Below are 22,619 nucleotides of genomic sequence, written 5' to 3'. Positions count from 1 at the left end.
ATAGGAAGTGGACAAGGGGCATCTACACAATGCACACTCATTCTTCTTTTTTGATGTGGCTTTTTTAGCTGCCATCTAAAAAACCAATGATAGATACGAAGGAATACATTAGTAACTTCATAAAAACTCTGTGTCTTACCCCTTAGAAGCATCTTCTATACCGGCTGCTTTTCAGATTCCGTTTCTTCTGGTCTTTTCTCTTCCTCCATAATATTCCTGGAGGCATAGAGGATAATAGTCAATATGCCGCAGGGAACAGCACCTCTCCTCCGAGAGTTCCACATGTTCCCTGGGAGCGCCGTGCCTAAATGAAGCGGCATTTTACTCTGACCCTTTTTGACCCCCTGGGAAAAAGGAATGTATGAATGAGGAAAAACTGGCAGCACAGAGACCTAGAAAGGAAGCACAGGCCACCTCCAGCGTTCTCCTCTCCAACTGTGGGTTCCGAGCACTGAAACGCACGAGATACCTTTATTTCCGGTCACCGGACCGGAAGTCGTCCCCTTCGCTAAGACATTATAACGTCTTAACTGACGTCATTCCTGCGACTTCCGGATTGGCGCTCCGACGCGCTCCACTGCTCCAGCTTCCTTCCGCCCGCAGTCCCCACGGGGTGCGCGTTTGGGACAGCTGCCCTGCATCGCAGCAACACACGGTCCTGCTCCTTTGAGGGACCGGTGTCTTCAGCCCTAGGAAAAGCGGCCGGCCCGGACCAACCACCATCCCTCAGGTAAAATGCCTGGTAAGGCTGGCGTGACCCATGGCTCTCTAGGCTTTCCTAGCCATGGGTCCCTACAAGAGAAAACAGCTACACGTCTCCTGCTCCAGGGACAGGAAACCTCACTGAGGTGGGAGAGTGGCTCCACCTTTTTTATGCTACAGGTTTCCTGTCCGTGGAGGCGGAGCCATCTGTCAGTGGTGCTGTCGTGGGGGAGGGGAAAAAATTCAAATGACAAATAACGCAACTGTAATGTGAATGGATACCTATTCAATGCAGTAAACCATGAAGCAGAGTTTTTTCCACACTGCCTTTTTATTTTACTTTCATAATTTTATTTGCATGTCACATAATAACAATTTTATTATGATAGAAAAGCTAATTTATATGTATTGAAACATGTTTGCTTTTAAAACACTTCTATGTAAATCTCTGCATGTCAGATACCAAAGTGGACTGAATTTGGTGCTCCAGGTGATATCTATGAGAGACAAGTGTTGCGCAAAGGGGTGGAACTTGAATTGTTCCATGCTATTCCCTCTCCCCCATATGGCTTGTTTAAAAGTGGGAGTGTCTATAGCGCTAATTACACACACTTGAGCTCCTATATATACCTGAGAACACTATACACACACACACACACCACTGTTACGAATAAGAACCTTTCGAAACGCGAAAACAGCCTACACCAGAGAGAATTGAGCCTTGTATTGTCTGTGCACAATTGCTAAATAAAGACGGAGAACTTGACACTTCAAAAAGTGAGTGCTGGAGTCTCAATCTTTCCATTATTTCTCTGTACTTGCAAAGGAGGTTGAAAAACCAAGGCACCGAGCATGCGGATTTATACTATTGCAGAAACAATGAGCCGGTATCTCTACCCTACACGTTCTGTATGTAGTATTACGGATGGCACACATTGTTAGGTTCAGGTCTCCCTAGTCCCCATATAGCATTTATTATTTTCTTAGGGGGTCGTCAAAAATGCCGACATGTTTTCTTTGGCGCCATGTATTTACAGGGGATATGCTGTACATAGTAGCACCACTGCTGAGGCCAGTGACTGGCTGCAGTGGATTGAGGCAGGACAAGGAAATAGAGTTCAATGATAGTTTAGGGTTTTATATTTTTTTTATCAACTTTCCTGTACTTTGGCAATTTATTTTAGTTAAATACCAGACCATTCGTTTAGACTGAAAAATGGCACAGTGGTTGGAGATAGCTCCTTTCTGTGAGGCAGTTCCCGAGCAGATTATCAGGGGGTGTGGCTACCATTATCCCCTTTGGTAAGACATTATATGCAACACCTTATTGTAGCTTCAATAGCCTAATCCAACTGCAGACCAGGGAAGAAGCCATTGCATTGGTGTCTCACTGGAAACGTGTGAATCCCTGTGGATGTGTTCCAATATATCGGGATCACTTCTGCTTCCAGTGGACACTTCTGACTAATGAGATTAGATCTGATATTGCATCTCACCAGACATTTACATTAGTACAATATAACGGTATACAGCATCCTGTAGGCACAATGACTACTGTAACAACATTATTCTAGGAAATTTACAGAAGCAGGAAAATGGTTTACCTAATATAAGGCCCACCATGGTACTTAAGTATCCAGTTCCACTTCCAAGATTAAGAAAAGACAATCCTGGTTGAAGTTTTAGGGCCTCCATGACTTCAGAGTAGATGCACGGTGCAGACAAGTGTATGTTGCCATGCTTCCAGGCCAAGTCCTTATAAGCATTGTCCCTGTATCCCTCCAGGTAATATTCCCCTCGATCGATTGCTCTGAAGGCTTGTTCTACTTTCTCAGTGCGTATATACTGTGCTTCCTTAAGATTATCAATCAGATCATCGTTGTCTTCCCCAGCACTTACCGCTCCTCCCATCTTCTATCAATTGCTTTCAAATGATTTGGTAAGACATTCGCCAAGCACAGAAGAAAGTGTCAGGAGATCGCTCACTTGTGCGAGGTCAAATCTAGCAGCTCATCGGGGCACCTACTGTTCATGCACCCTGCAGAAGAAACACTGCAAAGGGATTAGGATTATAAAATCAGCAAAAGTTAGAAGTGAATAAAGTCATAAAAAAATACATTACACGTGACTGGGAACATTAAAAACTGAGGATATTTGCATAATCTCGAAATACCCCAAGGACAAAGTGTTCACATGCAAGTGCTAATGTAGTAATTGACTATTTCATATAACCTTATTTATTTTACTGCATTTTAACTTTAAATAAATCAAAGAAAAAAAAATAAAAAATAAAAAGAAGGATAAGGGTCTGACCATTGGGGGCCCTGATGATCATTAGAATGGGGGTCCATGTTCCCTCGTTTGTATGTAGCGGTGTACACACATGCGTGCTGCTGCTCTATTCAACTCTATGGGGCTCAAGGAGATAGTACTGTACAAGCGCTCAGCTATCTCCGGCAGTCCAACAGAGTTGAACAGAAGCGGCAGCACTCATGCGTGTCCGATGCTCCAGTCAAACTGTGGAAAATGTAATGCGACAACACCTTTACCCTGGTTTCACACCTAAGCGTTTTGCAAACGCGCGTTTTTATGCGCGATTTTGTCGCGCGTTTTCATGCGCGTTTCTTGTAATAGTAAACGCGCGTTTGACGCGCGTTTGGGTGATTGACAGCAGTGTTGTCCAAAGAGTCTATGGCCCAAACGCGCGTCAAACGCGCCAAAAAAAGCTCCTGTACTTGTTTGAGCGTCGGGCGTTTTACAGCGTGTTCAAACGCGCTGTAAAACGCGAAAATGTGAACCAGCCCCATAGGGAAGCATTGGTTTTCATGTGTTGCGCGGTTTAACGCTCAAGTGTGAACTTAGGGTTAAGGAGGAGGACGACTATTTTGGCCTTCAAACCCCCATGTTTTTCCGGAGTGGTATATGTTTTTCTAATTTTAGGCAGTAATGACATTTTACATTTGAATACCATGTTGTGCCGCCACATCCAAAGACCCAAGTTTAATTTTCCTCCCCAATGAGCCGTGCCAGGACTTAAGTTGTAGACTTGATTGGTACCATTTTGGACAGTATTTTTTGGCTTTTTTTTTTAAAGAATATGAGACGAGTGTGAATTTTTCCACAGGTACCGCAGGCTGGTGTGGAAATTTAAAAAAGTAGAAAACCCTTTAAAAGAAACAAAAGATTTGGAGCTGTGGGTCATGTAAATGTTCTAACCCCTATAGCGTATTATGGTGCATTGTTGGGACCACAACCCAAATCTACCTCTACCCCAGGCTGCATTAAACAATGCTACCACGAACACTATGTCACTGTGGTCTACTGGTCATACCTGAGGAATCATTTTAAACAAGAAAAAGAAAGGAAAAAAAAAAAAAAAAAAAAGATATAAAGAACTGTATGATGGCAGACGCAACAGACTGTGTTGTGGGTTCTCCGGGCTTTTAATATTGATGAACTATCCTCAGCTGTATGAAGGGAAGCTGTGCACGTGCCGTCTCCTGTCTCTCTTCCTGCTCGCCAAAGACATAGCAGCAGCCAGCAGGAAGAGGGAAAGGAGACGGCACATGCGCACGCCTTCCCTTCATACAGGTGCCAGACCCCCGCCGATCTGATATTGATGACCTATCCTGGGGATAGGCCATCAATATTAAAAGCCCAGAGAACCCCTTTAACAACGATTAACCACATTGAGAATGGTTTCATACAACACACGTTTAAAAAAAAAAAAACTTTCAGCCAAAAGTGGATTAAAAAAAATAATAAATAAATATATATATTCCCATCAGGAACATGCCATAAGCGTCCGATAGGTGTGGGTCTCACCACTTCAACAGCACTTCTGCAAACAGCGGAGTCAGCAGGCATGACCCCCTCTCTATTCCGGGCCCAGTTCTGGAGATGGGAGCGGGTCCCACAAGTATGTTTATACACACACATACATATATCATCGTAAAGGAACTCGCCTACTGTAGCCCGGTCACTTCCAGCATTGTTGCTCTGGTCACTAAGTGTTTGGCTGCAGCCAATCATCGGCTTCAACGGTCTCATGCTGTATACCACTGAGGCCAGCAATTGGCTGCAGCGGTGTCCAGTGTATACAGGTACGTCAATGCCGAGGCCAAGATGATAATGCCTTGGCTGGAGGATCGGAGGGGAAAATGAAATGGGCGACAAGACATAATTTTTTTTTTAAGACAATTGCTGAATTAACTGTTCATTCCTGATAACCTCCTGCTCGTCATTTACATGCAGCAGTCACGTCCACTGTATGGGGTCGAGGGACCGTTGCTGCCATCATTCATCCCCATAGAGCGCTGTTTACATAGCACGGTATGCTAACCAGAAACTAATATATAGGTGCCCGCTTCAGACAACGAATGAGCATTTGCCTGTTCATCCGGTGATCACAGGGCTGCTATTGGGAACCAGAGTTCCTAGTAAAACTCATTTACAATAAATGCTTGAATCTTTGGCCAGGGGCCTTAAGGACCTTGCCATTTTTCACCCTAAAGGACCAGGCAGTTTTTTCGGAAATTTGACATGTGTCACTTTATGTGGTAATAACTTTGAAATGCTTTTAGTTATCCAAACTATTCTGAGATTATTTTCTCGCAATACAGTGTACTTCATGATAGTGGAAAATTTTAGTCAATATAATTCCCATTTATTTATTAAACAATCCAAAATTAATGCTAGGTTCACACCTGAGCGTTTTCACAGTGCTGTAAAATGCCCTACGCCCCAAAAAGTACAGGAGCTTCTTTGGGGCGTATTGTGTCAGTTTTTCATTGAATGCCTCTGTGGTTAATCACACAAACGCGTGTACTACGCGTATTTCCAAAATACGCCTCAAAAACGCCCAATAAAAACACCTGTAAACAGCGCTCATCGAATACGCTCAGGTGTGAACCCAGCGTGGCCGAAAATTAGGAAAAATTCTAAATTTTTAAATTTTTTATTTCTGTGCTTTTAAGGCAGTGATACATCCTAAAAGAGCCATCACTTTACTTTTCCCATATGTCCACTTTCATGTTTGCATCATTTTGTAAATGAAATTTTTTGGGATCTTATAAGGCTTAGAATTTAAGAAGCAAATTTTTTAATTTTTACGAAAATTTCCAAAACCCACTTTTTTTTTATCCCTTAAGGTGTTCCACAAGAAAGGAAAAAGGGAGATTAAATTTTAAAATTGCACTTTTTGGGCAGATTTTCCATTTTAATTCATTTTTTCCCGTAACTCATCATGGGTGTTAACTCAACTTAAAGAAAACTCAATATTTATTGCCCTGATTCTGCAGTTTACAGAAACACCACACACGTGGTCGTAAACTGCTGTATGGGTGCACGGCAGGGCGCAGAAAGAAAGAAATGCCATATGGATTTTGGAGGGCAGATTTCACTGGGATAATTTTAAGTTGCCAAATGACAGTTAAAGACTCCCTGATGAACACCTAAAGTATAAACTTCAAAAAAGTTACCCCCTTTTGGAAATTACTGGATGAGGTGACATTTTTATTGGTACTATTTTGGGGTGCATATGATTTTTGATTGCTCCATATTATGCTTTTTGTGAGGCAAGGTAAAAAAAATGGCTGTTCTGGCACAGTTTTCATTTTTTACAGTGTTCACCTAACTGGTTAGATCTTGTGATATTTTTATAGACCAGGTTGTTACAGAAGCGACAATATCAAATATGTCTACTTTAAATTTTCTTTCGCTTCAGTTTTACATAGTAAAGCATTTTAAAAAATAAAATCATGTTTTTTGTATCTACTTTTTCTGAAACCTATTTTTTTATTTTCGGGTGATTATCTTATGTAGGGGCTCAGTTTTTGCGGCATGAGGTGACAGTTTCTTTAGTACTATTTTGGAGTACATACGATTTTTTGATCTTTTAGTATTACACAAATTATGTGTTATTTTTATATAGCAGGTTGTTATGGACACGGCCATACCTAATTTGTCTATTTTTTATATTTATTTTGGTTTTACACAATAAAAGCATTTTTAAAACAAAAAATAAAATTTATATTTATATATATATATATATATATATATATATATATATATATATATATATATATATATATTTTAGTGTCTCCATTTTCTGAAAGCCATCTCATTTTTTGGGCAATTGTCTTCGGTAGGGTCTCATTTTTTGCGGGATGAGATGCAGGTTTGATTGGTATTATTTTGGGGTACATATGACCCTTTTTTTTTAGATAAGATGACAAAAAAATAAATAAAAAATATCGCTTTTCTTGGCCTTTTTTTTTTTTTTTTTAAAAAAGGTGTTGACACGTCTGGTCAACACTGTGTAAAAAAAAAAAAAAAAAAAAAAACTGTGCCAAGAAAAGCCATTTTTTGTCATCCTATCTAAAAAACAAAAACAAAGGGTCATACCAAGTGATCATGTGATGTTTTTATAGAGCTGGTCGTTGCGAATGTGGCGATACCCAATAGGTCCGTTTTTTGTGTTTTTTTCTATTTCTCACAATGTTATGTGTCTTTTTATGGGAAAAGGGCATTTCTTTACATGAAACTTTCTTTTTTAATTGTTAAAAACACTTTGGTTTCACTTTTTAATTTTTTCCCACTATGGGACTTCAACATTACAGGGTCTGATCCCTGTTTCAATGCAGTACAATATATAGGCCTCTGCACCGCGGCATATGAATGGTTAATCTGCCGGCATCAGCGTTATCACCAATGCTTGATGATGCAGCTTGGGTCCGGCTGTCAGCAACAGCTAGGCCCCTGCCGCTGATTGCGGCACTGCACATGGGGCAGGGGACAGAACGCAGGATGAGAATGCTCGTTATGTGGCGCAAAGTAATGGCCGTTTAGGTCCTTAAGCTGTTAACCCCTTCTACCCCGGGCCAGTTTTAACCTTCCTGCCCAGGCCATTTTTTGCTAATCTGACATGTGTCCACTTTCTGTCGTAATAACTTTGGAATGCTTTTACTTATCCAAGCCATTCTGAGACTGTTTTCTCGTGACACATTGTACTTCATGACAGTCATAAATTTGAGTCAATATATTTAATCTTTATTTATGAAAACATCCCAAATTGACAAAAAAATTTAAAAAGTCGCAATTTGCTAAATTTCTATTTCTCTATTAAAACAGAAAGTGATACCTCATAAAATATTTATTACTTAACATTCCCCATATGTCTACTTCAGGGCTCTCACAAGCGGCCTAAAACGGATCAGTTCAGCCCCAATGCATTCTGAATGGATAAGGATCCATTCAGAATACATCAGTTTGCCTCCATTCAGCCTCTATTCCGCTCTGGAGGCGGACACCAAAACGCGTCAATGTCCGCCTGACGATGCGGAGCCAAACTGATCCGTCCTGACTTACAATGTAAGTCAATGGGGACGGATCCGTTTTCACTGACACAATATGGTGCAATTGAAAACGGATCTGCCTCCCATTGACTTTCAGTTTAAGTCAAAACGGATCCGTTTGCATTATCATGAACAAAAAAACAAAAAAATATATTTTTTTTGTTCATGGTAATGCAAACGGATACAACCGTTTGCATTAAAGGTGCGGATCCGTCTGTGCAGATACCAGACGGATCCGAACCTAACGCAGGTGTGAAAGAAGCCTTATGTAGGGGCTCTTTTTTTGCGGGATGAGGTGACTGTTTTATTGGTACCATTTTGGGGGCATTCGCCTTTTTTGATCGTTTGCTGTTGAACTTTTTGTGATGCAAGGTGACAAAAATGGCTTTTCTTTTTAATACAGTTTTTATTTATATTTTTTTTTAAGGTGTTTATCGGACGGAGTGGATCATGTAATATATTTATAGAGCCGGTCGTTACGGGCGCGGCAATACCCAATTGTGTGTTTTTTAAAAATATAAAATCAGGGGAAAGGTGTGTTTTTTTCACTTACATTTTTTTTTTTACTTTATTTTTGTCCCACTCTGGGATTTTACTTTTGGGGGTCTGATCCCCTCTGCAATGCATACATCTGTATTGTAATGCATTGCCTGTTAGCGTATTACACTAAGGGTCCATTCACACGTCCGTGGTGTATTGCGGATCCGCAATACACCAAGCCGGCACCCCCCCAAAGAACTGCCTATTCTTGTTCTTGTTTTGGTTTTTTTGCAGAGCCGCAGCCCGGAAGTTCGGGGACGAAGCCCGGAAGTTTGGGGCCGCGCTCCGGAAATGCGATGCAGAGAGCACATAGTGTGCTCTCCGCATCCATTCCTGCCCCATTGAGAATGAATGGGTCCACATCCGTTCCCGATATTGCGGAACGGATGCGGACCCATTTGCGGACGTGTGAATGGACCCTCACAGGTTGCCTAGGAGACCCAGCCTGAGGGCGCTACTAGAGCATGTCAGCTCTGTACAGAAAAAAGGATGCTATATTTTTAATACAGACCTATTTAAAAAAAAAAAAAAAAAAAAAAACAAATAGCTCAAAATGAGTACAAGGCAATCATTTTAAAAAACTGCTCCAAATGTGTACATAGCCATTAAAGGGAACCTGCCACCATGAAAATGCAATATAAGCTACATGTTATAGAGCAGGGGGAGCTTTGTGGGAAAAGATCCAATAAAACTTGTATTTTATACATTCACATTCCTGCTCATTCTGGGCGGTCCTATCAGTAATTGACAGCTATCTGTGTATACACAGTCATAGAGGGAAGGCTGTCAATCACTGATAGGACACCTCCTGGACTTCAAAGCCCAGAATCAGCAGACATGTAAATTTATAACACAAGTGTTACTGAATCTTTTTACATAAAACTATATATCTATCTGCTTAGGTCACTCCGCTCTATAACATGCAGCCTGCAGCTCAGATACCATGTTCCATATGACAGGTTCTCTTTAACCACCTACAGTAACTGTTCTGCCACAGCTCAGCTTGGGCTGTGGGAAAAGTACTTAAAGGGGTTATCCAATATCAATAACTGCCCCCCGTGAGCCTGGCCCCTCACAGGTAATATTGTTACCTGGGTGCCCGCTCCCTGCGCCGCTCCTGCTTCTCCACGTGCACGGGTGAAAACATCCGATTTCGGGAGAGGGGGTTGTTGCAGCCAATGCGAGGACGAGCCTCCCTAGCGTCACCCGCGATGCTAGGGAGGTTCGTCCCCGCCCCCCATCGGCTGCTCCCGCACCTATTGATTTAAATGTGTCTGTTCACATTTCAGTATTTTTTTATTGACCGTGGGTCATGCACTACTTTGATCCGTAATGCGGACCAAGCACGCCCATTGTAATCTAAGGGTCTGTGAAAATCACTGACACACATCCGTGTTGTGTCCGAGTTGCATCCGTTTTTCACTGATTATTAAAAGTAGATTCTTTGGAAATTAATTTTCAGCTGAGCAACGTCAGTGAATTACAGATGACACACTGATGGTAAAAACAGACACATGGACCAACCATGGATCCTTCACGGATGAAAACGCATACGCTTTTTTTCACGGACGTGACAAAGACGTGGAAATGTGAACGAGGCCTAAAGCAGCTGCCAGTCTGGAGGAGAATCAGGGAGCAGCTGCAGAGCTGACAGGCTGCAAGAGAAAAAGAGCAATAGTAAGAATATATAGAAATTTGACATCATCACTGAACGGACCCACATAATAAAATTACGTTATTTTTACCACACAGTAAATGCCGTAAAAAAAAAAAATCCACAAAATAATGTGAAAAATTACAGTTTTTTACCTTTCCCCCTAAAAATAAAATAGTTATTTATTACACTATATATACAGCCCAAAAAATAAAATAAAAATAAAAAAATACAACTAAGGGTCCATTCACACGTCCGTTGTTTCTTTCCTGATCTGTTCCGTTTTTTGCGGACCAGATCTGTACCCATTCATTTTCAATGGGTCCTAAAAAAAGAAAAACGCACATTGTGCTGTCAGTTTTTTTTCAGGACCCATTGAAAATGAATGGGTCTGTTCCGCAAAAAATGGAACAGATCAGGAAAGAAACAACGGACGTGTGAATGGACCCTAAGGCCTCATGCACACAACCGTTTTTTTTTTTTTAAGGTCCGCAAAAACGGGGTTCGTGATCCGTTACCGTTTTTTCGTCCGTGGGTCTTCCTTGTTTTTTGGAGGATCCACGGACATGAAAAATGAAAAAAAAATCTAAGTCAAGTTTGCCATTGAAATGATAGGAAAAAACGGACACTGATCACGGACACGGATGACAATCTTGTGTGCATCCGTGATTTTTCACGGACCCATTGACTTGAATGGGTCCGTGAACCGTTGGCCGTGAAAAAAATAGGACAGGTCCTATTTTTTTCACGGCCAGGAAACACGGATCATGGATGCGGCTGCCAAACGGTGCATTTTGCGATTTTTCCACGGACCCATTGAAAGTCAATGGGTCCGTGAAAAAAAACGGAAAACGGAACAACGGCCACGGATGCACACAACGGTCATGTGCATGAGGCCTAATCCTGCAAAAAGAAAAAAAAAAAGTTATGACTGCTAGAACACAAATAGGGAAAATATTATTGGCCCTTAAAGCTAAAATGATTTGTCAATAATGAGTTAAAAATGCAATAGTGTCCCCTGAGTTGTGGGCCAACAAGGCACACATTAAAAAAATCGATGCAAAAAAAAAAAAAAAAAAATTTTTTAAAGTAAGTGTTAATAGGTTAAAGGGGTTTTCTGGGATTTTAACCTCCTCAGGACCGCCGCACGCAGGGATGCGTCTTTGCGGCGGCCCTGTAATTCCTCCTGGACGCGCATCGCGGGCCGGCAAAAGTTAAAGGACAATTTCGTCATCAGCCTGCCGGCCAATGATCGTGGCTGGCAGGCTGATGATTTATTAAAAAAAATAATAATAAAAAAAATAATAAAAAAAATAAAAAAAAAAAAAAAAAAAAAATAAATCGAATCAGAAGCCATCTAACACATTATATTTATAAATATAATGTGTTAAATGGCTTCTCTGCTGGTCCTTTTCGTCGGTTGGTTCCAGCAGAGGAGCAGACATCACAGTGAGTACACACCAACAGTACACTTAGCCCCAGATCACCCCCCATCACCCCAATTAACCCCTTGATCACCCCTGCCAATCACTAGTGAAAAGGAAAAAAGTGATCAGTGTAAACTGTCACTTTTTTTTTCACTGGTATTGACTGATAGTTTTAGGATAGTTTAGGCCCCTTGGTTAGGTAGTTAGCGATCGTTTAGCGCCCAGACCACCGCAGTCACTGATTCACCGATTAGCGTATCGCTAATCAGCATTTGTACTGTTATAGTATCTGTAAGTGATCAGAACTGATCACAGTCAGATCTATAATTGTATTAGTGTCACCTTAGCTCGCCCTCCACCCAAAACGCTGTGTTTGCCCGATCAGGCCTGATCGGTCGCCCACACGTGCGTTCACCCACGCCCGCCCCGCCGCAGTGACAAAAAAAAAATATATTTTTTGATCACTGCACAATCACTTTACAAGCGCTGCGGCGATAAAAAAAAAAAAAAATCAGTTTTGATATTTTTTTTATCAATTGCAGCGGACTCCGGTACTTCGCTATCCTCCCATTTGTAAGACAGGCTTGCTTTTTTTCTTGGGTAGTCTCAGGGAATACCCCCTAAATTTAGTAGTCCAAATGGCAAATAAGGGGTATTCTTCTGAAGAGACCTACAGGCTTCTGACCCAGTCGGATGAGGAATGGGAACCCTCATCTGACGAATCCAGCGGGTCAGAATATGAACCTGTAAAAAGCAGTGGCAGTCTAACCCAAAGTTCAGACGAGAAGGTTGAGGTCCCCGATACCACCAGGCGTACCCGGCCCGGTGTTGCTAGACCACAGGTTGCGCAGGATCCGTTTCAAGGGCAGCAAAGTGGGGCTGGCGCTGTCGGATTACGTGGTGAGGCATACACCAGCAGCGCAGCCCATCCTGGACCTAGTACCAGCACTGCCGTAGAACATGGTGAAGTGGTGAGCACCAGAAGGGCAGTTGAAGCTGGTACGGGGGCACGTGCAGTAGTTCCCCCGTCACAGCCTCCGCACAGACAGGCCCGTAGAGCCCCTAGAGTCCCTGAGGTGTTGGCAAACCCTGATTGGCAGCCCCCAACTTCAGCCACACCAGTAGTTCCCCCTTTCACCGCCCAGTCTGGAGTTCGGGTTGAGACAGCTCAGATCGGATCGGCACTGTTTTTTTTTTTAGCTGTTCTTGACTGCGGAGCTGTTGGACATAGTTGTGGCAGAAACAAATCGATATGCCGCTCAATTTATAGCCGCCAACCCGGGAAGCTTTTATGCCCAGTCTTTCGGGTGGAAACCCGTCCAAGTTTCTGAAATAAAAACTTTTCTGGGCCTTCTCCTCAACATGGGCCTAACAAAAAAAGCAGGAATTGCGGTCATATTGGTCCACAAACCCAATTCATCACATGCCCATGTTCTCTGCTGCCATGTCCAGGACACGATTTGAGACCATCCTGCGTTTCCTGCACTTTAGCGACAACAGCACCTCCTGTCCCAGAGGCCACCCAGCTTTTGACCGGCTCCACAAAATTCGGCCCCTCATAGACCACCTTAACACCAAATTTGCAGATTTGTATACCCCTGAGCAAAACATCTGCGTACACGAGTCCCTTATACATTTTACCGGGCGCCTTGGCTTCAAACAATACATCCCAAGCAAGCGCGCCGGTATGGGGGTTTGTATAAGCTCTGTGAAAGGGCCACAGGCTATACCCACAAATTTCGGATCTATGAGGGTAAAGATCAGACCCTGGAGCCGGTCGGTTGCCCTGACTACCTGGGGAGCAGTGGGAAGACAGTCTGGGACTTGGTGTCACCCTTATTTGGCAAGGGGTACCATCTTTATGTGGACAATTTCTACACAAGTGTGCCCCTCTTCAGGCATTTGTTCCTAGAAACCAAGAACTGCTCACGGTGAAATGGAGAGACAAGCGTGACGTTTACATGCTCTCCTCCATTCAAGCAGACACGACAATCCAAATTGAACGAGCTACCAGTGTCATTGAAAAGCCCCTCTGTGTCCACGACTATAATTCGCTCATGGGAGGGGTGGACTTCAATGACCAGATGTTGGCTCCCCATTTACTTTCCCGCAGAACCAGACGCTGGTATAAGAAGGTGTCTGTATATTTGATTCAATTGGCTGTATATAATAGTTTTGTTCTCTACAGTAAGGCTGGGAGAACAAGATCCTTCCTCAAATTTCAGGAAGAGATCATCGAGAACCTCCTGTGTATCCAGGAGGTTCCGTGGCCCAAACCACCAGTGTAGTGAGCCGTCTACACGAGCGACATTTCCCCAGTGTTGTTGCCAGTACCTCAAATCAACCGCCACCCCGAAAAAAATGTTGTGTCTGTAGCAGGAGTGGAATAAGGCGTGACACCCGCTATTTCTGTCCTGACTGCCCTGACCACCCTGCCCTATGCTTAGGGGAGTGTTTCCGGAAGTACCACACACAGGTACACTTAGCATAGGGATTGCATCTCACAGGACAGGCACACAGGGCTATTAGGGCCCATTCACAGAGCTGCTGCAAACCTCTCCTTTTACCTGGGACAAAGTGCATAATGTACTTCGCCACATCTCTGGGCGATTTGCGCTTTGCACATTGTCCCATGGGAAAGGAGAGGTTTGTCCTATAAAAAGGTTAAAAATAAATAAATAAATCACCGGTAAGCAAAAAAGTTAATGTTCTGTTTCCAAAGTTCATAAAAGTTAATGTTCTGTTCAAAAGTTATTATAAAGTTCATGTTAATAAATTTATTGTGTTGTGGCCTGGTTTTTTCTTTTTGTTTTTACCTTCTAGGTGGACCAACCGATCGACCAGCTGCAGCACTGATGTGCATTCTGACAGAAGCATTGCGCTGCTGTCAGATTACACAAAAGTCAGTGTATGCGGCGCTGCAAGACGAGATTTCTCCTCTGCAGTAAAAAAGATATGTTTGCCGATGCTTATGAGCTGTTCATGGTGGTGGTGTTCATAAAAAAAAAACGGCAATGATTTATTCATCCACATCGATTGATGTGAATGGAGAAATCGGGTTTGCCAGGGCATACGAGCTAAGTGGGTATGGATGTTGGGCAGAGCTCCTATGTTCTGGCAGACGCCTTTCCCCTCTTTTTTTTGGGGGGCAGAGATTTTTTCATGCGAATAAAGAAATCTGTGCCGTTCAGTTTTTCTTTCAGCCCAGAGGCTGAATGGAAAAAAATAAAAAATCTCATTACCTGTATGCTCAATATAAGGAGAATAGCAGAAACTCCTAATGCTGGCCATACATGTAATGATTGCGGAGACCTTCAAGGCAGTACAAACACCCCACAAATGACCCCATTTTGGAAAGAAGACACCCTAAGGTCTTCTATGAACTCACTCTGCCCATCAGCAAAGTTTTTATTTTTTGTCACAAGTTAGCAGAAAATGATGGGGGGTTTTTTCTTACAAAGTTTAATTTTCCGCTAACTTGTGACAAAAAAATGTGTGACACTTTTTTGCAGCCTAGGTGGGCAAAGGGGGCACAAATTCTAAAGAGCACCTATAGGATTTCACAGGACATTTTTTACACATTTGAATTTCAAACTACTTCTCACGCAGTAGGGCCCCTAAAATGCCAAGGCAGTATAATTACCCCACAAGTGACCCCATTTTGGAAAGAAGACACCCCAAGGTATTTCGTGATGGGCATAGTGAGTTCATGGAAGTTTTCATTTTTTGTCACAAGTTAGGCTCCATTCACACGTCCGCAAAATGGGTCTGCATCCTTTCCGCAATTTTGCGGAAGGGGTGCGGACCCATTCATTCTCTATGGGGACGGAATGTGCTGTCCGCATCCACATTTGCGGATCCGCACTTCCGCATCCGTGCTTCCGTTTCCGCAAAAAAATAGAACATGTCCTATTCTTGTCCGCAATTGCGGACAAGAACAGGCATATTCTATTATGTCGGCAATGTGCGGTCCGCAAAATGCGGAACGCACATTGCTGCTTTCCGTGTTTTGCGGATCCGTGTATCCGCAAAACACATTGCGGACGTGTGAATGGAGCCTTAGTGGAATATGAGATTCCACTAACTTGTGACACAAAATAAAAAGTTCTATGAACTCACTATGCCCATCAGTGAATACCTTAGGGTGTCTACTTTCCAAAATGAGGTCATTTGTGGGGTTTTTCTACTGTCTGGGCATTGTAGAACCTCAGGAAACATGACAGGTGCTCAGAAAGTCAGAGCTGCTTCAAAATGCGGAAATTCACATTTTTGTACCATAGTTTGTAAACGCTATAACTTTTGAGAAAATTGCGGTCTATTTTGATTTATATCAGAAAAACCAAAAATCTCAGCAGCAATCAAATACCACCAAAAGAAAGCTGTATTTGTGAGAAGAAAAGGAGGTAAAATTCATTTGGGTGCCAAGTTGTATGACCGAGCAATAAACCGTTAAAGTTGTGAAGTGCCGATTTGTAGGGGTGCACGGAAATGAAAATTCTGGTCCGAAACCGAAAATTCAGGATACCCCTTGACCGAAACTGCCTTTTTGCTCAAATACTTTTAAAATACTTTTTTTTTTTAATGATTTTATTAATAATTCTTTTTCATGAATTTAATAAATCATATTACCCACCCACCCCATAACAGTGCCATCCACAGACCCCCACCCACCCCATAACAGTGCCATCCACAGACCCCCACCCACCCCATAACAGTGCCATCCACAAACCCCCACCCACCCCATAACAGTGCCATCCATAGACCCCCCCACCTCATAACAGTGCCATCCACAGACCCCCACCCACCCCATAACAGTGCCATCCACAAACCCCCACCCACCCCATAACAGTGCCATCCATAGACCCCCCCACCTCATAACAGTGCCATCCACAGACCCCCACCCACCCCATAACAGTGCCATCCACAGACCCCCACCCACCCCATAACAGTGCCATCCACAGACCCCCACCCACCCCATAACAGTGCCATCCACAGACCCCCACCCACCCCATAACAGTGCCATCCATAGACCCCCCCACCTCATAACAGTGCCATCCACAGACCCCCACCCACCCCATAACAGTGCCATCCACAGACCCCCCCCCCCCCCCCCATTGCCGCTCCAGTACAGACTAGTTATAAAATGTGTACAATTAATAAGGATTCTATTCATGAGGCCCCCTCTGCAGTAGAACATTCAATATAGCCACATCCTACTCACAGGGCTGTTATCTTAATGCTGGCCGGCCGGGCAGACGAGCGGCAGCGTCACGACTGACGTCACATGCCTGCGCCGCCTCCTTCATTCAGAAAGTAGGCCGGGCACATGACATCAGTCGTGACGCTGCCGCTCCTCTGCCCGGCCGGCCAGCCAGCATTAAGATAACAGCCCTGTGAGTAGGATGTGGCTATATTGAATGTTCTACTGCAGAGGGGGCCTCATGAATAGAATCCTTATTAATTGTACACATTTTATAACTACTGGAGCTGGGGGCCGGAGCACAGTGAACGCACCGGCCCCCAGCTCCTCCTCCCAGTCCCTCCCCGCTATTTTCTGCCGATATGTATCAATATCGGCCAAAATGGATTAGGTGCATTTTCGGCCGATATTTTCGGCTGCCGGAATTTCGCTGCACCCCTACCGATTTGTAAAAAAGGGCCTGGTCACTAGGGGGGGTATAAACCTGTGGTCCTTAAGTGGTTAAAGGGGTATTCCAGTAAAGTAACTTAATTTTTGAAAAACTGCATTAAAGGATTTCTGTCACCAGATTTAACCCTATTAAACTAGCTGACATTAGCGATGTGCTAATGTCAGCTAAACCTAACTAGCCTATTCCTACTGTTATCTATGCCCCCGTTACGCCAGAAATCTAACTTTTAGAATATGCTAATTAGCCCTTTAGGAGCTGGGGGGTGTTGTTCATGCTCCTAGAGGCTCCGTTCTCCCACCTTTGTTGCCTCCCTCCAAGTCCTGATTGACAGGGCCAGGCAGTGCTCGCATCTGTCTGCCAGCCCTGTGCTTTGGTGAAATCTCACGCCGTTCAGTCTTTCCCTCACCGCACCTGCGGGATTAGGTCATGTGACTTTTTTTTTTATAGAGAAGATCTTTAGAGACCTGACAATACCCAATATGTCTACTTTTTCTTATTTATTTAGGTTTTACACAATAATAGCATTTTTGAAACCGAAATAATGATATTTGAGTGTATCCATAGTCAGAGTCATAGCTTTTTTATTTTTTTGACCGATTGTAGGGGCTCATTTTTTGCAGGATGAGGTGACGGTTTGATTGGTACTATTTTGGGGGCATACGCCTTTTTGATCGCTTGCTGTTGCAATTTTTGTGATGTAAGGTGACAAAAATTGCTTTTTTTTTTTTTTTTTACGGTGTTCACCTGAGGGGTTAGGTCATGTGATATTTTTATAGAGCTGGTGGTTACGGACATGGCGATACCCAATATGTATATGTATATGTATTTCACTTTAGCACAAAAATAGCAGTTTTGAAACAAAAAAAATAAAAAATAAATAATGATGTTCTAGTGCAGGCATCCTCAAACTGCGGCCCTCCAGCTGTTGCAAAACTACAACTCCCAGCATGTCCGAACAGCCTACAGGTATCATCCTACAGCAGGGCATTGTGGGAGTTGTAGTTTTACAACAGCTGGAGGGCCGCAGTTTGAGGATGCCTGTTCTAGTGTCTCCTGAGAGCTATAGTCTTTGTTTTTTTGGGGGGGCAATTGTCTTAGGTAGGGGCTCATTTTTTGCAGGATGAGGTGACAGTTTTATTGATACCATTTTGTGGGCCTTTTTGATCGCTTTCGTGTTATACTTTTTGTGATGTAAGGCGACAAAAATGGCTTTTTTTTAACACTTATTTTATTTTTTATGGTGTTTATCGGACAGGGTAGATAATGTGATATATTTATAGAGCACAGCGATACCTAATATGTGTGTTATTTTTTCTATTTTTTTTATTATAAATTAAGGGGAAAGGGGTGTTTTTTTTACTTAAAAACTTTATTAATATAAATAGAGTAATACACCAACAGGTTGCCTAGAAGGCCAAGCCTGAGGCTGGATCTCCTGGGCACCCGTAGAATGCAGGTCCCGAGGCCGTACAAGGCATTGGGCAGCCTCTGCACGGCATCAGGCTGCCTTCTGACACATCGAGTCCCCGTCACAGCAGCACAGGGACTCGATGCGCTCCCTCACCTGACACAAACCCCTTCTATGTCGTAGTCAGAGCGGATTGCGGCATAGAAGAGGTTAATCCGCCGGCATCGGCTTCTACAGTGATGCCAGCGGATACAGCAGGGGCTCGGCTACCAGGGGCTGCCGGGCCCCTGCAGTGATTACGCGCGCACTGCTCCGGTGCCCGCCCGATCACCATGACGTACTATTTCGGGAACGCAGTGGCCTCCATGACGTAAAAGTACGTCATGTGTCGGGAAGGGGTTAAATCCAGGAGGACTCCAGGAGAGAGATAAGTATCATAACTGGTGTAAAGGAAAACTGGCCTCGTTGGCCATAACAACCAGATTCTATTTTTTATTTCTCACAGCTTCTTTGGCTTAGGTGCCCAGATTCCACCTTTCAATTTCCTGTTTCCCAAAAACACTGTTCTTGACAATTTACGGGCCGTTTTTTGCGTTCCGTATATGGAACCATTTTAAGGTTTCCCTATTTCCGTTGAAAAATAACACATGTCCTATTATTGCCCGCAAATCACGTTCCGTGGCTCCATTCAAGTCAATGGGTCCAAAGGGAAAAAAAAAACGGAACACGTACGGACATGCTATCCGTATGTCTTCCGTATCCGTTCTGTTTTTGCGGAACCATCTATTGGAAAAAACGGAATGGAAACTGAAACACAACGGAAACAAAAAAAAAAGGACCGCAAAACACTGAAAAAGCCATACGGTCGTGTGAAAGAGGGCTTAGTGTTTCACAACATTATTAAATCACTCAATAGTCACATTTAAATTGTAAAAAAAACACTTCCCTATTTTCCGTGAGCCATAACTTGTTACATTTCCAGTCACACAGCTGTATGAGGGCTTATTTTTTGCGGGACAAGTTGTACTTTCTAATGCCACCATTAATTATGGCATAAAATGTAGTGGGAAGCAGGAAAAAAATTTCAAATGGGATGAAATTGGAAAAAAAACGCAATCCCTCCACCGTTTTACAGGTTTTGTTCCCACAGCGTCTTACTTACAGCAAAACTCACCTATGCCCTTCATTCTCTGGGTCAGCACGATTACAACGATACCCTATATGTATAGTTTTTTTTTTTTATGTGTAAATAGTGTAAAAATAAATTTTAACTTTGAGAAATCACTATATTCTGACCCCCATTACTTTTTTATTCTTATGTCTACTGAGCTGTTTAGGGGCTAATTTTTTGCAGGACAATTCATAGTTTTTATTGATACCATGTTGGAGTGTGCACGACTTTTGGGTCACATTTTATTTCATTTTTTTGGGTAAGAGAAGCAATGAAAAAATGGCAAAATCAGCCATTTTGGCCCTTTTTTCCATTACGACATTTGCCGTATTAGATTTTTTTATTTTATTTTAATATTATGGGCATTTTCACTCGCGGTGATGTTTATAGTTATTGTTATTTAGATTTATTTTTTATTATACAGAAGATTTAAACTTTTATATATTTTTTTTAATTTATCATCACTTTAAGGCTCATAAATGACCTTATAAATTATGTTTTTTTATTTTTTCATTTTGACCCATAAGGGATTTTACAAAAATGACTATTTCTTTGCATTTTGCTAATTTCTTATGTTGCTCTGAATTTCTTCATAGAGACTCAAAGCATTCAGCACATGTACTGAAGTCCTGATTGGCCGCATGGGGTTCAGTACTAAGCCCGCCGCATTCAGGTGCCGTGATCTCACTTGATCAGGGCATCTAAAGCATTTAATTACCATGATCGGCATTATTGTCGGTTGCGGTAATTAGCTGCAGGTCTCTGCTGTTTGAAACAGCACAGACTTGCCAGCCATGACGCCCGCTGCACGCACGAGTGGGCGTCATGCTTGCACAGCGCTGTACATGTACGGCGCTGGTATCGAAAGGGTTAATGTCAGAGCTATTCTGACATTCACCAGCAGGGGGCGCCACAGTGGTGCAACCTGCTGAAAAATGCTGGAGGCAGGCTTGGGACCTACACCAGGCCCCAGCCTGCATGCGCGGGCATCGCCACCTTGCGATCTCATATGCGGGGTGCCGATGGGAGACAGAGGGAGTCGGCTCCCTCTATAACCACTTACATGTCGCAGGCGCAATTAACTGCAGCATTTAAGGGGTTAAATGGCTTGGATCAGAACTCCTGCAAGTTCAGGCTATTAGAACAGGAGCTCATTTTGGGGTTCACGGTTTGGTATAAATACCATTTTATAACTTTATTCTGTGGGACGCTATGATTATGATGTTTATATATCTCTCTTTTCTCCCAGTCAGCCTGTTAAGACACTTTTTATTAATAAGCAAATTAGGCCTTTGGTGCAGTGAAAAGTCACCATTGTTCCTGTTGCACCCAAACTCTGCTCCTTTCTGGTCCCAGCCCCTCTCTCGCTGCTTTGCCACTGCCTGGCTCTGTCATCTTTAGGGCTCATGCCCATTTTTTTTGTCCCCATCAGATTCACATTTTTTGCAGGTCAGATGTGGACCAAATCTGTATGTCCATTCCATGGCATCCACAAAAATATGGAACATGTCCTATTCTTGTCTGCATTATGGACAAGGATAGGACTGTTCTATTATGGACCAGACATTCCGGTATCTGTGTTCTGCAGATTTGGGCGGCAAAACAGGCAACGGTTGTGTGCATGAGCCCTTATTATTATTTACTGATTGGATAAATAGTTACAATCAATTTGGGGTGCCTGTATGTGACGTCCCTGAGCCACAGCAATTTTCACAGTTGAAGACCACGTATTAAAAGCCGTACGTGTTGCTGCAGTTTTGCCTTATGGGGGTTGTCTAGTTTCAGAAGGAAACTGGACAACACCTCGGACTCGTCTGAAATTATGAACAGGTAAGTACTTACCTGCCAGATCCTGCGCCCTCAACCTCTGATTTACTGGCTGCATCAGCGACATCACAACACAAGACTGCTGCAGCCAATTACTGGCCTTGTCAGGTGCACTGCTGAGGCCAAAGACTGGCTGCAGGGGTCAAGTATTGTTAAGGTGACATAAGTGCTGTAGTTTGTTAAATAAAATCTAGCCAGAACTGGCAGCTCGGGATCTGTCAGGTAAATACATACCTCTTATTCAAAGGGTTTTCTGAGACTTTAGAACTGATGACTTATCCTCAGGATAGGTCATCAGTACCTGATCGGTGGGGGTCCAACACCTGGGAACCAATCAGATGTTTGAGAAGGCAGCGGTGCTCCTGTGAGAACTGCGGCCTTCTCAGCGCTTACCAAGCACAGCGCCGTACATTGTATAGCGGCTATGCTTGGTATCACATCTATGGGGCTGAGCTGCTCCTAGGCCAAGTGACCGATGAACGTGATGTCACTAGCCTAGGAAAAGTTAGAGAATGCCAGGGTGATCACAGGACCGCTGGTGCCTTCTCAAACAGATGATCAGCGGGGGAACTGGGAATCTCGGAAAACCCCTTTAATTTCAGGTGGATCCCTGGGGTTGTCCAGTTTCTCCTTAAAACCAGACAACCCCTTTAAAGGGGTTACATAACTGCTAGATAGTTGGGGGTAGGACCACTGGGGCACATGCCAAAACGGAGTTTGCCATTTGAAGGGAGCGGCAGTTCAGCATGAACATTCTAGAGATAGCAGAGCAGCATGGACTGGCAATGCACAAGGTAAGGCTACATGCACACGACCGTATGTGTTTTGCGGTCCGCAAAAAAAAAACAAAAAAAAAAAACGGATGACGTTCCATATGGCATACT

General features: G+C 43.3%; 1 protein-coding gene across 4 annotated transcripts in view; it reads right to left on the bottom strand.

Annotated features, from left to right (window-relative positions):
- The window catches only part of PCMTD1 (protein-L-isoaspartate (D-aspartate) O-methyltransferase domain containing 1), a 64,276-nt gene that overhangs the window by 33,953 nt on the left and 7,704 nt on the right, over nt 1-22,619 (bottom strand). Inside the window, exon 2 of one of the 4 annotated variants that reach the window (XM_044293165.1) lies at nt 2,307-2,754. The exons of 1 other annotated variant lie outside the window; for it this stretch is intronic. In XM_044293165.1, coding sequence (XP_044149100.1) covers nt 2,307-2,613 — 307 coding nt within the window. In that variant the 5' untranslated portion in view covers nt 2,614-2,754. The remainder of the gene's footprint in view (nt 1-2,306; nt 2,755-22,619) is intronic. 2 more of the 4 variants (XM_044293166.1, XM_044293167.1) reach the window with 2 other exon arrangements.

The sequence above is a fragment of the Bufo gargarizans genome, chromosome 5 (genome assembly GCF_014858855.1).
Source record: "Bufo gargarizans isolate SCDJY-AF-19 chromosome 5, ASM1485885v1, whole genome shotgun sequence".
In the NCBI taxonomy this organism is placed as follows: domain Eukaryota; kingdom Metazoa; phylum Chordata; class Amphibia; order Anura; family Bufonidae; genus Bufo; species Bufo gargarizans.
The sequence above is the reverse complement of the archived record's forward strand: the minus strand, read 5'-3'. Positions and strand labels throughout refer to the sequence as shown.